General features: G+C 40.2%; 2 protein-coding genes across 7 annotated transcripts in view; one reads left to right on the forward strand and one right to left on the reverse strand.

The window, feature by feature from the left end:
• PPHLN1 (periphilin 1) overlaps positions 1 to 3678 on the forward strand; it is a 62006-nt gene extending 58328 nt beyond the window's left edge. The window contains exon 10 of the mRNA XM_064422469.1: positions 813 to 3678. Within this exon, the coding sequence (XP_064278539.1) occupies positions 813 to 1022 (210 nt within the window). The 3' untranslated portion in view covers positions 1023 to 3678. The remainder of the gene's footprint in view (positions 1 to 812) is intronic.
• A 3482-nt stretch (positions 3679 to 7160) lies between these two features.
• PRICKLE1 (prickle planar cell polarity protein 1) overlaps positions 7161 to 18301 on the reverse strand; it is a 65876-nt gene continuing 54735 nt past the window's right edge. For all 6 annotated transcript variants that reach the window (XM_064422462.1, XM_064422466.1, XM_064422465.1 and 3 more), the window contains exons 2-8: positions 16397 to 16575; positions 14057 to 14170; positions 13077 to 13214; positions 12373 to 12576; positions 11677 to 11863; positions 10675 to 11538; positions 7161 to 9401 (exon numbers count right to left, since the gene is read on the reverse strand). In XM_064422462.1, the coding sequence (XP_064278532.1) occupies positions 8545 to 9401; positions 10675 to 11538; positions 11677 to 11863; positions 12373 to 12576; positions 13077 to 13214; positions 14057 to 14170; positions 16397 to 16528 (2496 nt within the window). In that variant the 5' untranslated portion in view covers positions 16529 to 16575 and the 3' untranslated portion in view covers positions 7161 to 8544. The remainder of the gene's footprint in view (positions 9402 to 10674; positions 11539 to 11676; positions 11864 to 12372; positions 12577 to 13076; positions 13215 to 14056; positions 14171 to 16396; positions 16576 to 18301) is intronic.

The following is an 18301-nucleotide window of genomic DNA, read 5'->3' on the forward strand; positions in this document are numbered from 1 at the left end:
AAATGAGCTGCATCTGGCAGTTGGAATACTTTGACAAGTTCCTTTTTTGCTGGGTGTTCAGATGAATAAACTTAGCTGGAATTTGGAAAAAAAAATTCAATGTCACTGACTTGCTTTGGAAATTGCATAAGAGTATGGTCATATGTTTGTTGCTGAAAAACAGTTGCAGAGATAATGAAGAGTTAGTTCACCTCAAATGTGGTGCTTGACTGACTTGCAAACTCTCCATCCTTTGTGGGAGAAGGTCAGATGGGTTCAGGTAAACCACTGCCAGGACTTCTTTAATCCTTAGTGACTAAAAGCATCCAAACAAATTAAAGTCTTCTTTGTGAAGGAGTTCTATAAGAAAGAGATATCCAACAAACAAAATTTGATGAAATTATTTAAATGCAACTTATAGTTAAAGTATTAGGAAGGATCACAAATGAAATTATTGGTGCTTTGTATGAAGATTGAAATTGCTAGACATTTCATGGTTATTTTAAATATATTGTAATGAAAAGAAAATCTGGTTTAGCATTTGTACTTTGCTTTATTGTTGTTTATTAAATATTTCTGCAAGGGGAATTTCATTTCTCTATTATGCTATTTCACCATATAAAAGTTATTTTTGGTATCCAGATAGTGCTGAGCTAGTTACATTTTTATTAGCACAGGTCAGAAGAGAGGAAATGGTCAGTAAGTTTTATGGCTGAAATTCGTGTAAAATCCAATATCTTTTGTTACATTTGGATCTAACTCCATAAGTGCTGTTGGTGTGTTAATGTAATGACTTTTGCAGTTAATAATTTTCTAAAATGTGTTGTTTCTAGGTCTACAGACAAGACTGTGAAACCTTTGGCATGGTAGTGAAGATGCTAATTGATAAAGATCCATCATTAGAGAAGTCCATTCAGTTTGCCCTGAGGCAGAATTTGCATGAAATAGGTGAGAGATGCATTGAAGAACTCAAACATTTCATTGCTCAGTACGATGCTGCCAACCAAGATGTATCAGAGTCCTTCAAAGAGGGCTCATACTAAGGACAAAAATATGCTTTTAGATCCTCTGCATCGTGTCTGCCATAGTACATAAATCTGCTTTTTGTGGGGAAAGAGGAACTTTTGTTCGAGATTTGAACCCAAGGCCTGTGCTCCTTTCTAATAGCTCAGGTGACTGTTCCCTTGTCCACTGTGGTCTCCATGATTGTATTCATCCTACCTGTTCTTGTTGACATATTCCTTTGAAAGGATGTTCTTTTCAAAAATGCTGTAAAGCAACGAACTATTTTTAAAACCTTACACAGTTACCTTGGAAAAAATGATCCGTCTGATGTCTGTACACTTATGTTTTGATGCTTACAAGTGTAACTTGAAACATTGTATTTTTTATTAAAATTTCATGAAGCCCCTCTCATTCCTCAAGTTATGCACAAATATGTCTTGTCATCATACATACTATACGAAGGGAAAACTTACAAAATTGGTCACAATTATGATTTAAATTATTTATTCTGGTTTAATTCAAAAAATAAGATGAATTCTGTAAAATTACACTTGGGTTTATCTCTAGTCTCTGACTGCCAGAGTAATTAACTACTTGATGTGGAAAGTGCTGTGTTTTTGTTCTAATTGCGGGTTCTACAAAATGCCTTTTAAATTTTGGTGTTTTCCATATCATGACTCATTACTAGTAAGCAGTATTATGGAGGATGGATTCCATTTTTTGTTACTGTTTGCTCTGCTTTTAACTACACTGTACAGAATGTAGCTGTAGGCAGCCACTGAGCAGGGAAAGGTCACTTTTCCTACTCTGTTGCTCTCCCCACTTATAACTTCTCAAGCCTTTTCATCCATCAGTTTTAACAATAAGGAGGCTGTGTGTAATCTTTATTTCCAACTTGGAGAAGGAGCGGAATTGGGGTGTCAAGGATGGACAAGGAAAGTGAGCAGGACCATCTCTCCAGTAAATCCAGGTGTCTTGGTTTGAAAAGACAGGTGTCTGCTAAGGAAGGCAGGAGCCCCTGTTGAAATGGAGAATGTAAACCCCCTCCCTCTGAATTATTATAATTTTGAAATTAAGGGACTTTCAGGCAAAGATATGGGAATAGGAGTAACAGTTCTTTACTAGGAAAATTAAAATAAAAATGCAGTAATACAAAACAGCACTGACAGTCAGAATACAACCTGACACCCTGTTAGTCAGTGTGTTGGTAGCAGTCTGATTTAATGGGGGCTGCAGTGCTTCTGCAGTGACAGGTGTGGTTCTGTTGAAGCAGTGATCTTGTAGAAGGGTGTAGATTTCCTCTGAAGGTCCAGTTGTGGTGTAGATGGGCCTGGTCTTTCTCTGGAAATCCAGTGGGAAAAGGCTTCTCTGGTATTCCAAATATCAGATTTTTATCGAGGTAGGAATGCTTGGCTCCTCCCCCTGGGTGGAACATCTCACAATGAGATGATGTCATTTTCAGTCATGCAGTGAGACTCAATGGCCCATTAACAGAAGACCTCTCCCTGGACTGAGGATGGGTCCTGGAAGAGATAAAGAAAACTGCCCCACCTGGTTTAACAGCTGGCCCATTAACAGGATATCCCCCCAGAGTTATGAGGGATGGGTCATGGAAGAGATAAAGAACACTGCTCCACCTGGTTTCAACAGATGGTGATAGAATACATACTTGTGGTGACATCTTCATTGCAACCTAAGACACCAGGTTGCTTTCAATTAGGTGGAACACAAAGTTTATCCCTATGTCCTTGTTTTCACTATCACTTCAAACCTAGGTGATTCTGGTTAGTGTCTGGCCCCACTTTTGACCTGATAGAACAACTTGCAGTTTGGGAACAGTGGTTGAGGAAAGCCAAGAGGTTCCCAGTGAAAAAATATTTAGGATGTGGTGGAATCCTGATGAATACATTTATTAAGGTACTGGTTTTTTTATGAACATTTTAGGAAAGTGATAATGTGAGTCATAATCACAAGGAGGTAAGTATAAGCATGATTGTTTTGTATACATTTGCATTTTGAACATGTGAAACTCTGTAAAAGGATTAATAACCAAACTCATTTGGTTATTAAACCAAATTTCCAGATTTCATCAGTATGGTGTGCAGAAACACAAAGCAGCAATGATTTGGCATATACAAGGTACTGTATGTATCACAGCATCTTACACATGCAAATCTTGATATGGTATATTAAATATGTATTGCATCAGATTCCTGAGATGCCTGGTTAGTTCTCATGTCAGTAAGGGGAAGTTTTGCAATTGGCTTTTGTATTCTAAGAGTTCACATTGTTTTCTAAGAGTTCACATTGCAGTTGGCTTTTGTTTTCTAAGAGTTCACATTGCAACTACCTTTGTTAGCATCTGGGATTGTGTGGGCTGCACAGTGAGTGGGAATCAGCTCATGGATCCTACAGGATGCCAATTTGGGGAGGGAGAGAGAAGAGAGGCAGGCTGTTGTGATATAGTAGTGAGACCTGATCTACTCCTTCAGGCAACAACCTGATTTACTGAGATCAGTCACAGTCTTCTCTGATGCAGAAGCATAACTACAGCACTTCACTACTTGCCTACAGGACTGAGAGCCTTCAGGATGTTACATCTGAGTTTCTACTTTGGGTTAGAAATGCTAATGGAAAAAATAAATAAAATTGTGTGTAATATATTTTTTATTAAAAATTGCCATTGTTACTGTACAGTTTGTTAGGAGTTTCCTTTGTTAGAAGCCTGATTAAGTTTATTATTATACAAGTATCCAAGTTTTTCTGTAAAGTAAGGCCTAAGTTTACACTCATAGAATCATAGAATATCTCCGGTTGGAAGGGACCTGTAGTGTTGGTTGAGTGCATCTCCCTGCTCCTCACTGAACCACTATGAGCATTGTCCAGATGCTCCTTGAACTCTGGGGGGCTTGGGGCTGTACCACTTCCCTGGGGATCCTGTTCCAGTGACTAACCATCCTCTCATGTCTAATCTGAACTTCCCCTCATGCAGATTCATTCCATTTCCTTGAGTCCTGTCACGGGATACCAGAGAGAATTCATTGCCTGCCCCTCTGCTGCCCACCCTGAGGAACCTGTAGAATGCAGTGAGGTCACCCCTCATTCTCATCCAGGGTCCTCCTTTCACCACCTTGATCACCCTACTCTGGGCACACAAATAGATTTATATCCTTATATTGTGGCAGCCAGAACTGCCGCCAGCACTGGAGGTGAGGCTGCCCCAGTGCAGAGCAGGACAATGCCCTCCCTTGCCCAGCTGCCATTCAGTGCCTGATGCACCCCAGGACAGGGTTGGCCCTCCTGGCTGCCAGGGCACTGCTGGTTTGAGTATAAGTTACCATCAATGGGGTCCTCCAAGTCTCTTTCTGCAGGGCTGCTATCCAACTCCTCATTCCCTAAATTTTACAGAAAATCAGGACTATCCTGTCCCAGGTGGTGAATGTGGCTCTTGCCCTTGTTAAACTTCATGCAGCTGGTCATTGCCTCCCAGCTCCTTGGTCTGTTCAGATCTCTCTGCAGGACTTCTCTCCTCTTGAGAGAGTCCACAGCTCCTCTCAATTTAGTATCATTAGCAAACTCACTCAATAGACATTTGACTTGTCTATCTCCATTGAAGAGCCCTGTGGAGTCCCACTGGTGACCAGCTGCCAGCCTGAGGTAACCCCATTCACTATGCCTAATCATTTGCTTAATCTGATGTTTTTTAAAATGTATTAAACTTTACATGTGAACTAGGGAGTTTTTTGAGTTTTTTGTAAGTGCTATTTCTGTGAAAGGTTTAATTCACATTTGTAAGTGATGAGTAACTGATTTTCCATCTAATACTTGGCATTGTGTTGAATGCTTGCATTTAACCTTTTGTGATGTAAGCTTTCAGTTGGTGTAAGTAAAATATAATATGGAAGTCCTTTAACTTAAGGAAGAAATATGGCTTTTATTCTTGTTTGCTTTACAAATATGTATTTTGGATTAGTTTCATGTAATGTAAAAAAAAAAATGTCCCTGGTCCAGTGGTCAGCCTCAGTGGGGCTCTGGAAAGCTGTAGGAAGAGCACTGGGGGAAGGAAACATGCTGTGATGGAGGAATTTAATTTGTCACCTTCAGAGCTCCTGAAAACAGAAATTACTCCTAGCACTTATTAGTGTTGCGGATACCCTTTTAATTAAAAAGAAGGTGGAAATTGAAGGAGTATGGAAATTTAGTGCTGTCTGCTGAGACTGAAGTGGTTACTTCTGTAACCTCACTTGGGCGAGTTGGCAGCTTTGAGTGACAATGTGAGCAGTAAAGGTGAAAATCAGCAACAAAACCACTGTTGATAGGAAAAGAGATAATGCCAGGTATCGGAGAAGGACCAAATCTTTGTCACCCTCTTGTCTGCAAGATTTTCAGTTTTGATGAGGATAGTTTTACCTTGGTATTTTTTACTGTCATGAAGGTTGTACTGGGTGTGGCTGGGATGGAGTTAAATGTTCTTCATAAAGGCTGGTGCAGTGCTTCAGGTTTTTCCTGGAAACATGGTGATAACACTGGGATGTTTCAGCTGTTGCTGAGCAGAGCTTACCCAGAGTCAAGGCCTTTTCTGCCTCTCAGCCCACCCCACCAGTGAGGAGGGTGGGAGTGCACAAGATGCTGGGAGGCAATACAATCAGGACAGCTGATCCCAACTGCCCACAGGTGATAGGGCATCATGCTTGGCATATAAAACTAGGGATAGGGGCAAGAGTTTGCCAGGGCTGCTGCTGTTCAAGGACAGGCTGGGTATTACTTGGCTAATGCTGAGCTGGTGAGTTTTTTTGTATCACTTCAGGGTTTTCTGTTTGGAGTTTGTTTTTCTCTATTAAATGGTCTTCAGCTCAGCCCATGAGTTTTCCATTTTTCTCTCCTCCATCCCACTGGGGGGTAGTGAGTAAGGAGCTGTGTCATGCTTAGGTGCCTGCCAGGGTATATGCTCCACTAGGAATATAGGTAATACTTCCAATAACACTAACCACACTTTAGAGCTTTTGTGACTGTCTCTGGTCACAGACACTATATCCTATATCATTTTCTTCAAGGTAGGGAAATCAATTAGAAACATTTCTCATAAGAGGTTGTCAAAAATAGTAAGATATTATGTATGTCAAGCTTAAAAAATAGAGTCATACAGTCATCTTTAAAAACAAAAAAAGTGTTAAGAAGCCGTTAACAATCTAGGAGAACTGATATTCCATAAGGTACTAACTACAGTTTGGGAGAGTACATCTGCTGCATGTCAGGAGATGGTGTGGCATCAGAGGAATTACTTGTGGAGACATTTCTCCGTGTCTCCAACATGTGACACAGCAGTAGTGGCACAGCATTTTGTTTCTGAGGATGCTGGTTTCCCATTTTTGGAAATGCAGGTGAGAATGGAAGGTCCTAATCATTATTGGAGCATCCTGGAGGAGGTTATGAACAAGTCAGCATCTCCAGCCCCGTAGCCCTGCAGTGTGGTGGCTGTAGCATGCTTGAGCCCAGCAGGCACATGGCTGCTGGGTAAGCTGCCTGAGCCCCGCAGCAGCCAGGTGGAAGCACCCCACCAGGCACCCAGGCATGGCTTTGATCAGCTTTCACCTCCACAAGACTGTGTGTACTAGGAAAGTGACTTATGTGGTGAGCACCACCTCTGGGAGGAAAGGATCTGCTGCTCATTTTACCCTGAAAAATACAAGCAATTAACTGCTTGTCTGATTACCCTTACTAATAGCCTGATTTGGTGCAAACTAGTGCTCATGTTCATTCCCTCCTTTACTTCTAGCTGCTTTTGTTTCCATACTTTTCTATCCTCAAGAAGGGCAAGCTTAGTAAATGCTACAGCCATTGGCTTTCTGACCACCTGAAGAAAGGAATTAAATGAAACAATAGACACTTCTTACCAAAAAAAGCCCGTGAAATGGAACTATCTTCATTAGTGGATATTACAGTTAAGAAATTCTTGCCCTTTATTTAAAGCAGTGGAAGAAGTTTATTATAACTTTAAATAGCTCCTGCTCCATGTCTGGAGTTTAAGGCACCTACTGTGATTACCTCCTACTTTATAGTTTTTGCCAGCTTGCCTTCTAGAACCACTCAGTATCTCTCTTCCTTTAGGTAAGCAAACTTCAGAAATTATTTTTGGGGAAGGAGGGAGAACAGTAATAAAAAAATCCACGTCCACAGGAGTTGCATACTGGTTGTAATGATATATTCCAAGCTTGTGTGGTTTTTACATTTATATAGTTTACATTTTGCTTGACCCATAAATAATACTTGCAAGATTAAGAGGGCCTTAGAGAGTATTTACATAGCCCCACCATGCATATAGAGCTTTTAATACCTAGTAGACAAAATTAAGCTGTTTTGCACTGAACATTTTTCAACTTAAACCCCCTGACTAAAATACAAGCAATATTTCATCCATAACACTGCTGTTAAACCCCTAACAAATCTAGTTTGATATTGTAACAAACTTCTTCAAATTCAGGGATATAAAAATATTCAGATTTTAAAATTTTAACTGTACAATATGTACATTAGTATTTGCACTGTTAAATTATGAATACATTTAAGCCTATGAAATACTACATTATAAATATCAACCTTTTTGACTTAGAATTGCAGCTAATACATTTTAAAACCTGGATAATGCATGTGAAAAGACACAATTCTGGAGCCTAATCCTTTAAGCCTGTATGAAAATATTTGTTATGTAAGTAGATCCATTGACTTAAATGGGGTTACATGCCTGAGCAAAGGACTCCAGCAGTGGTACCTCTCTCACTGCTGAGGGGTGGGGGCCATGGCAGAAAAAACATCACCGCTCATTGGCAGCTAAGTCCAATTCCAGAAGCTAAATTAATATCTTCCTTTAAACAGGCATGAAAAAAACCCCAAACCAAAACCAGCCACCTCACACTTTCTCAAAAAATTGTAGAGGAAAAACCATGAAAGTTAAATGTACAAAACATTCACTGCTGTTTTAGGATACATCAAAGCTTCAAGCATTTCAGCTCCCACATTATGATTTTTGCTTTCTTAAGGAGCATTTTCCCAGATAAAAAGAATCCAGTTTTTGTATGGAAACTTGAGCAAGGAAGAGTGAGCTTTATCCATGAAGAAAGGGCACAGTATAGAGCCTTCTTTTTCTTGGCAGCAAGAGGAAGAAGACATCACCCTGTGTGTCTATACCTACAGCACAGGACTGACATTTTTATTTATTCATCTTTGTTGAATCCTCTCTCTCAGATAATTCAGTGTAGGTGAATAGTGAGCATAAAATAAAACATCTACAAAAACTCTGTATTAAGAACTGCAGTAACAGTATTTTGACAGCTGAAACACAGTATGTAAACCTAGCAGTATCTGAGCAGATCATTTGGCGTGGTGACATTTCTGAATGTTACTTTTACAATGTAAACTCTGGCACGGTTATCATTTACAGTGGCAAAGCATTATGAACTTCAGCAATTTGCCTAAGTACAATTATTAATATAAAAAAGATGTGGTTCAAACTGTAGCTACAGAATTGACTGGTCCTCCCAATTAAGAAATACTAGTAATTAATTAAGATATAATACAATTTTTTCCCTTGTGTCCCCTCTTCTTCTTTGATTTGGTTGTCCTTTGTCCAAACTGAGAACTGGATAACGCAGTAGTTGGACCAGAAAGATCATCTGTATAGTATGGATATCTCAATGACCGTGGCTGTGGAATTGGCTGTCCTAGAAAATATCCTTCCTCTTCAGAATCAGATGATGAGGATGAAGTCGAACACCAGGAGTCATCTTCCTCACCATACAATCCAAAGAACTTATCAACCACCTGATTCCGCAGTGCATAGTCAGACCTGGTATGGGCATATTGTCCATACAGCTCTGCATTTTGAATATAGGCACGAAGCTCACGTGAGCTTCTATTCTGAATAAATTTTTCATGATCCTGAGGGGAGTAATAACGGAATCTCTCTCTTGGAGAGCATCTTCTTTCTGCAGCCAAATTAAGTGCATTATCTGAACGAGACTTCCTACTTCTTCTGCGATGGTGAGAAGGCCGACTTCCACGCTCTTCAAAATGGTAAACACGCCTGCGAGTCCTTTCACTCATGGGAGGCTGACGTATTTCAAGATTCTCATAACTTCCATTATCAATAACATCATCTGAGAACTTCACTTGTTGTGGTCTAGACTGGGATTTAGATCGTCTCAGTACAGGCACATGCACTGGCTTTTCCTCTGGCAATGCTTTTTCCTGACACAACTCTGAGCTCAGGCTCTTCAAGGACTCGGTGCTCCGATGGAGCATTGAAGAATTCAGAGTTCCCATGTTGCTCATCTTCTCACAGTCCTCCACCTCTAGTTCTTGGAAAGTTTGCAAAGAGTAGAGAGATGGCCGTGGCTTGCCTTCTCCATCCATTGAAGCCCCTGTGGTGGAAATGGAGAAAGGAGGAAGAAGAAAATGAGAGGAGTACCAAAGAGACAAGTATTATAACAAAATATGAAACATTTCTTGTCACCAAGTGTTTTTGTGAACTATTACCAAAACCACTCCCTTCATAGCACAATAAACTTTGTTTTGATTTAAAACATTTAACTATTAACGCTGATGACCAAGGAATTAGCTGTCATGAGGACATTAAGAGCAGAAGTTCAATGGGTCGAGAATTTTGAAACATACATACAGGTATGCCTTTTAAGAAAAAAGGATTACTTAAAATTATTCTGCAGTTTATGCTTGCCATTCTTAAGGCTAAAATTTCACATTTCTAGTGTTGCCAAATTAATGTTCCAGCTGTTGCAACAGGGAAGCCAAGCTCACTGCCTTGCAAAGAAGGATCCTTCCTCTCAAAAAATCATCAAAAGTATCATGTGCCCTGTGATGGTCCCAAGTGCAATACCTCCAGTTCCTCCTCCTCCTGTGCCCCCTGAACCAAGCTCCCCTCCTCAGTTCCTTCACTGCTGCTTGGCCAATGCAGCCAGCCTGTGGCTGGGCCTCAGCTAGACAAGTAGCTGCCGTAATTCGGGATACAGGAGGGAAGGAAAAGAGACCATGATTGGACCACTTTTCAAATGGGTCTTAACTGCCAGGTCTGGGTTTTTGGACAAAAATAGGGAAGGAAGGTTCATGCACACTTTATCCCTTTGGGGGATAAGGTTATGTTTGACAAGGAGATTCACAACAGTGCATTATCAGTTTCCCTTTAGTCAGTGTGGAAAAATCTCATAAACCTAATTGCCTAAGGCTATGAAGTTTACCATCCTTTCAAAGTTTTTCTACATATTTTTACAAGCAAATCAGGAAGTTATCTAAAGTGATTTGTAGATCATCTTTAATATCATCCTAATATATAATGCAACTTCTTATACATAAGGTATGGAAAAATAGTAAATTACTTAAAGCAGCAGTTTGTATATAATAAATGTGTAGTTGAAGACTGTTCTTATTCTGTTTAACATCACTGCTTAAAGCAAAAAAAAGAGAATTTAAAAGGAGCAAAATCTAATAGGATTTAAGCAACAGAAACATATCCTGTACAAGATTATGGGCTTGATAAAAGCTGTTGCCTACTTTACATGCATCTCTTGATACTAAAGCTTTTTAGAAATCACTAAAATGAAAAAATTTCCTACAAAATACTCCAACACACATGCTTCTGTTGACCTTCCCATCAAAACCAGTAACTGATTTCCACATTACCTGTTATGTTAGACAAAGCCAAGGAATCCATTGAGTCTCGAACACTTTGTTCTTGCTGTTTCAGGTCAGACAAGCATTCGAGTGAACCTCCATACCATGGTGCTTGGTCGTGTTTGTATCCTGAGGCCCCGTGTTCCATGTCCAGCTCCTGGATTTTCCTGCTGCTGGCAGGGCCTGGGTGGCTGCCATATGCAGAGTCTCCCAAACCATCTTGTGACTGGGCCCAGTACATGTCTGATTGATATTTCTTACTTGCTAGGCTTGGATTATTTTTTTTCAAGTCCAACTTGCTCTTGACCATGCTATCAGAAATCCAGTGTTCACTTGATCTAATGTCTACTTCAGTGGGTTGCTGGAAGAGGCTTTTATCACCAAACTTCAGAAGAAGTTGGGTCATGTAGTCTTCATGTTCAGCCCATTCTTCAGGGTCTTCAGGCATTTCTTGCTCTACTCTTCCTTTCCAGAAGTCTTCATTAACAAAGCCTGCCTCTTCCCTTGAAAGGCTTAAATCATCCAGCTTACGAGAAAGAGTGTCATCAGCATTGTCTGAAAGGCCAGGAAATTTGTAATTGAGGGCTGGCGACAGGAGCAGAGACTGGCGGCACTGGTCGGCTGAGCGGCTGCTTTTTCCCATGCGGACACTCCTCCTGGAATCCCTGGATCGAGCAGACTGAAACGCAGAATCAGAAGAGTCGGAGGCATGAACATCCTCTCCCAGGCTGCAGGTTTTTGAACAGTAAATCTGCCCTTGCTTTGGAAGGAAAGGGCAGCCAAGCAAAGAGGTCTTGCACTGAGCACAAGAAAAGCAAGTTTCTGTGGCATGCCAGTGCTGTCCATCATAGGTCATCTGAGCATGGTCAACACCTGGAAAGAGAGAAAAAGCAATGCTCTGGGTCTCTCTAAAAATTACTTGCAGAATTCATACTTCAGGAATGTGAAATAATTTCATAAATTGGCTTTCCCTTAATTTGTATGTTTAATGCTTAAAAAGGACACACTTACCAATGTGTTCGCCACAGGTCTCACAGTATTCTGCATAGAGAGATTCAAAACAGTTACAGCAGAACGGCCGCCCATCCTTCATGATGTACCTCTGTCCACCCAGGATTGTCTCACACTCGAGGCAACAGAAGTGTTTCATGTGCCAGTGGCGACCTTCAGCTTCTGTGCACTCATCAGCAAAAATTATCTTTTCAGGGAAAAAAAGGATACTTTTAGTTAAGTGGCCTAAACCTTACCTTGGGAGTTAGAGCATATAAAATATCCTAACTCTGCAGTTCACACACAAAATTTATTTTCATTTTGCTCCCTTTTGAATACAAAGATAGAAACAACAATCTCCCACAACAGAAATAAAAAGAAAGAAAAACAGTACATTCTAAAGCCAAAAAAAAAAAAGGAACCTCACCTTGGAACTCAACTATTACAGAAGTTTCTATAAGGATAGTATTTTGTAATATTTGAGAATGTTCTTTCTAAATACAAGCAAGTGTTTGCTTTCTAAATACTATCTTATTGCTTGTAATATTTTCAGTTTGACAAGAAATTAAATATCCCTCAGCTTTCAAACACATTGCTGCAGCAGAATCCTGTCTTCTTAAGTGACTGAATCTGGAGTTAGGAATTTCTGAAGTGATGCAGTTTGTCAGCTGAACAATAGGAGTGCAGCTTGGCTGTAAAACGTGAATTATTATTTACCTCATCGCAGGCTGAACATCGAGGTTTGAGAAGCTCAGCGTGGTGTCTGCCACAGTGAATTTTTCCATCTTGGTAGAAGTAGATAAGGTCAACAAGAAGCTCGTTGCATGTGAAGCACACAAAACAGGAGGGATGCCAGCACACACCAGGCCCAGCTCTTGAGGCAAAAACTGCAACTTCACCGCCGTTGACTTTTGTACCGCACTGGGAACAAACACACCAGAAAGTGAACACACTTGCCATCTAAAACTACTAGCTTCTTGCATTTAAACTAAGTTAAAACACAAAGCCCAATATGAGATTTTATTCCAAAATTCTGACAATAGGAAAAAAAAATATCAGTTTTGGTCTAGATGAATTGCATCTCAATGAACCTTCTGCGAATATAAGTTTATTTTATACAAAATAATGTTTTAAAGCATATGTCTGCTTTTAATTTAATATGAGTCAGCATTAGGTTTGTTTTGGGGTTTTTTTGAGTAGGAAATATATCAAAGACTCAGTTCATTCCCGGTAGTATCAAAGGTTGTATTTTGCTTAAGCAAGCACTACCTTCTTTCGTCTTCCATGCAGCTTCATCAAAATAATCTTTTGTTGTTGTTTTCAAACATAGACAGAGGTAAGTTTAAATTTTAATATTGAGATACCGACCATAGTTTTACATTATTCAGCCCTGTAGCTAGCCTATGGCACCAGTACGTTACCTGCTCACAAACAGCATGCATCACTGCTCTGGAGAGTAGTTTAATAGTGCCTCGTCCCAGTGCCTCCTTTTTGCGCTGGGAGCTGAACATCTGCAGCTCCTTCTTTTCCTCTTCACTTAACGACTGGCAGTATCTCACCTTCCAGTGAAAACACAGGAGAACTTACATTAGAGACTGAGCTTCTAATGGAACAGATGAGTAAGTAAGTGCATATATGCGAGGAATTCATCAGGCCTGCTGCCAATTATAATTAAACTTTTTCTGCTTGCCTTCTCTACCATCTTAATATTTAGGTAATATGGCATAACACAAAAATAGTATGGAGAGAGATTTTTTTTTTCATTACAGGAAAAAACCCACCATGCTAAACTGAGGAGTTGTTTAGGCAAAAGAAAGATTTTCAGAAGCTAGCCCAAAGTCTGCTGCTAAACTAAAATAACGGAATGAACCTAAATCAGCCATAATATTGTCCTTTAGATTTATGGTTAAGTGCCCACGACTAAGTGTTGCAATATACACAAGACTTTAAGTACTGACACCCCCGCCCCTTTCCTTACAAAGAGCTTGTTTGTTATTTCCACTTCTACTCCAAATTACACTGCATAACTGAGATGCAAACCTTTTACTATCACAAAGCATCCTTTTTGTGCGCCACAATGCAATTCCAGGAATTTGTAGGTTCCTGGTAATTGGTGGGTGGCTGCAAACACTATAAAACCAACTTGTGTTAAGTTTATTGCAGTGACACCAGCCTGCCTAACAAGCAAAGGCAGTGTCCTTCCAGACAGCTCTTATCTGCACACAAGCCAAGCGGACAGCTGAACAATGGACTCAGTGTACACACCGTGCTGCTTTATAGCTCAGATGCCACTGCAGGCCATGGTTTAGGCTTGTAATAAATACACAGGCAGGTAATTCTCCACGGAAAAGCTGCTAGGGAGACCCAAGTCCTGACAGTTCATCCTAAATTCTGCATTTACCTCGTTGTCGTGGGGTGGCAGCTGATAGAGAAGTTGTTTAATCCGGTGTTTCTCTCCAGGGCTGTTAACGTAAGGAACCTTCTCCTCTGGCAAGCAGGCAAAATACAGCTGGACCTGACCAGGAGAAATGCAGAGTTCAGACCCAGAGACACACAGGCCCAAGCACGGCCAGTGTCCTTTGGCTACTCTTTTATCTCAGGTCTCATTTACTAAGGAAGAAGAGGTCACGCTACATTAGACTGTGACAGGGTTTGTGCTGAAAATACAAGAGCCAGATGAACCAGCTCAGCAAACCTGAATTCTCTGATAAAACTAGCACCCAGCTGCTGAATTGCTTTTCTGGAATGCAATTTGCAGTGACAATTAGGGGGGTATCATAAATTATGCACATTTAATGTTCTCATTATTCCCACCCCCTTCAGGGCTGGTCAACAACTCCATGGAAATTCTAAGTTTCCCTCTGCAATTTACCACACAAGGCACGAAGCTTTCCAGAAAACAGCCACTATATAAACAAATTTAATTTGCTCTCTGCATTTTACACATTGTTGAGACAAAAGCTGTTTTGTAGTCTCCTGCTGATCAGGTTCACCCACAGCATCAGCTTTCATTGCTTCCATGTGGGCTTTGGTAAGAAGGTGGAAACATCCTTCCCTTGGGAGGAGGCTGGATCCAGCCACATTTCAATCAAATGCAAATTAACCAGGAAATTTTCACAGGATGAACGTTTTTGCATCAGTCTTCACTCTTTTTTTTTTTTTTTTCAGAAGAATATTATGACAGGAAAGCTGTAATGAACACTATGACAAAGCCCAATGGCAAAAAATATTTTTGTGGAACAGCTACAGATTTATTGTTTTTCCTATGCAGTTTCCAGCTTGTCACGAGGCCTGGGGCTGTAAGAGCTGACTATTGGCAAAAATATTACTTGCCATAGATTTAAATAATGCTCAGGTCAACAGCTTGTTACTGTGCAAGACAGATGAAAAAAAAGGCATTAATCAGTCACTTAAGTCAGGAAGCAATCAAAATTATGAGAGACAGGTAGTACAAAACATGACTTGCTCTTCATTTAACCAAAATCTAAAGAACTGAAGTCTACTATAAGCCTACTTGCTACTGACTATATTTCAGGATGCTCCAGGAGAAGATAACATGCAGCAAGAAGTGAACCTTTAAAATAGCTTATGCCCTTTTCTCAAGTTTATTGCACTGTTCTCAAAATAAGAAACCCTTCGGGGGGAAAAATCCTCCCATCTTTGGTGAGTTTGGGCTAGCTGGGATTATGGGGCTATTTTAGGGCATTTAATTGTTCTGGCAAAATGTTAGCTCACTGTTTGCCTTAAGGTCTGATTCATCAGGATTCTTATAGATGCTTAAGTAAGTGATAAAAAGAGTTGCCCTAAAAATAGCCTGTTATTTGCAATTCCTGCTGACTTGTTATATACTCATTATTAAGAAAATCTCTGCATTGCAAAAAAGAGACATCTTCTGCACTTTTTAAAAATATGGACTGTATAAGCTTGCCAGGATCGCTCTGCCTCCTTTAGCAGATGTTGCAAAGCCAGCCTGGCCATTTAACACTGAAGTCTTGAGTTCTGAATATTACTGAGTACACAGCATCAGCACAGTTGCAATATCATCAATACCATGAGCAGTTCATTCTGGTCTCCCACAGCAACTTGGTCATCAATACTTTCACTTATATTCCCACTGCCATGTGATGTGACACAAAAAAAGACTGAAAAGAGGGGAGAGGACAGCCCAACCAAGGCACAAGTGTCAGCTCCAGACACCACGCAAGAGGAATCCTGGCATGAACAAATGGCAGCCATACAACTATTTAAACAAGCGTGAAATACATTATTACCTGTCACAGTGACTGAACACTTTCATTTATATGCGCTGCCGTACCATCCATATTCTAGATGTCAAATGCCTAATTATTTAAAGAGTCATGCAAGTGCAGTGGAATACTTGACCACGGAGCACAATGTCATGAGGTATGCCATCAGCTTTAATTTAACCTAATAACTTCTTTCAAAAAGAAAGCAAGCTTCCATGCTGCTTTTACTCAGCAATACATACCTCTGCAGCATATACTTTTTGGAAAAGCTTGACTGGGAACTTTTTTGGAACATAAAACTCCTCAGGGCTGAGACCTTTAAGCTCCCTACACAGAGCCCCATTGGACAGGAAACACAAAAGAAGTGAAAAGTTCTACAGGAATTAAAGTTTTATACACTCTAAGAATTTAATTAGACCTACAGAGGCAGCATATCACTCTCTCAGACCATCCTTACAAGGCTTATTTTTAAAATGCTGAAACATGGTTGGTACCTGCTCTGGTCTGAGGCCTGGGGGGACCCAGGCATATTCCTCCAAGGCACAGCCAGAGTCATCGTCAGAGGTTGAGCTTCGCTGACACCCAAAAATGAGGTTATTGGCTTTGGGCTCCATCTCCAATGGCATAAGTGTGAAGTGTTAAATATTTCAGCTGCAGCTCATCAAGCAGTGATCTGGAGAAAAAGATTAATACAGCTTTAATAGAGTTGAACATGAACAACTAATTATCAGTGTAAATGATCTTACAACAGTTTAGCATTCTTTGTGTTGCCCGAACAATAAATTAGTGATGCTTCATCACAACTTGCTACAAGCAATTCAAAAGTGCTCAAAAAAGTTATGAAAATAAAACTATTGAAGAAAAAAAATCCCAGAAACCTAGACACAGATTACCACTTTTGGCAACCACAATATATTTCAGTATTAACACTTGTCACCTTTTACAGTTCTGCTTGTTTCACATCACAGGATATATATATATTTAGGTAACTCTAGGAAAGACTCATTGAGCAGGTGCTAACAAGAATGACACAAGCTCTTCCTGAAGTCATTACAGCCACTAACCTAGTAAAACAAAAGACATGGCAACCACTTGTCAAAAACTAAAGAAATTATTGGGGTAAGATGGTTGTGCAAGTAGCATCCTGTTGTTCACAAGGCAGGCACAGAGCAAGAGCATCTGCTGGATTCCTCTGAGAACTTTGGTAAGGCTGTATGGGAGCGGAAGGGCGTTGGTCATGTTAAATATCTGAAATCCAATTATGCCAGATTAGTCTGTAAAATGCATAATGATTGTTCTGTCAATTTAAAACCCTACAGGGAGATGATTTTGTTGATTCATGAAGCCTGCAAAGCTTAATATCAGTGGGATTGTTTTGAGTCACAACTGGCAAAGACGGCTCCCACCAAGATCTGAAGCAGTCTGCAGTAAAAAGCGTAACAAGATATATGTCTTGCATTAATTCTAGCAGAAGTTCTTAGGAAATTCAGATGAGGCATTTCAGTGAAATACAGATAACCAAAAGCACAGAGGATTTGTCCTAACACAACAGATATCCTGGCCTCTTGGGGCAGGGAGAAGCTTGCTCTTACAGTACAATGTTACGTGTGAGCGGTGCCTTCCCTCTTTCAGGACATTCTTTCACCTGTTCATCTAAACACAGATCCAATTTTGTCAGTGCTACATCCGAGCTGTAGAAAATTTTGATCTCCTTTAATAAACCTTGCTGGTGGGTCTAACAAGAAAAGCAATCTAAAAACTTCTGGTGGGTCCTACATTACATTTCCAGTCTCATCACCACTGTTTTGGAGAAAATAATTGCTCCTAGATCACAGGTGGAAGATTTAAGACTGCTTACCCAAATACTCTGCTGGTTACTCAACAGGAGTTTCTCCTCCAAGCATGAGGCACTGGTTAGTACCAGGTTCTGATAACTCAGCACATAAACCCAAACCTGCTCCATAAAAAGTGGGCATATGCATCCAAAAGCTACAAACTCAGAGAAATTATAATATCCAGTATATAGTCTTATCTAGCCCTATTTTCAATATGTCTATACATTCCCACAGCGCATAAAAAGAGGTGGGATCACTTAACTCTTCCACTGGGCTAGTGCTCCAAAAAATGAAGTTGTTTAACTTTACTTCAAAAACTTCTGGTTCAAAAACATACACACTATTTTTGGTGCACTGCTAAGATGCCAAGACACTTCATAGCTCCACTGTAATAGAAGATTAATTTAATATTTGATGGGGCAAGCAAACCTGCCAACTTCCCCTCTGAGAATGGGCTATTTCTGGAAAGCTGGTGAGCTGTCAGGCACAAGTCTGAAATCTTCCTCAAGTTGAGCAGCTAAAGGTTAGCACAACAGCTTCTGAGTTTAACATCACCATATTACA

The sequence above is a fragment of the Passer domesticus genome, chromosome 5 (assembly GCF_036417665.1).
Source record: "Passer domesticus isolate bPasDom1 chromosome 5, bPasDom1.hap1, whole genome shotgun sequence".
NCBI lineage: Eukaryota > Metazoa > Chordata > Aves > Passeriformes > Passeridae > Passer > Passer domesticus.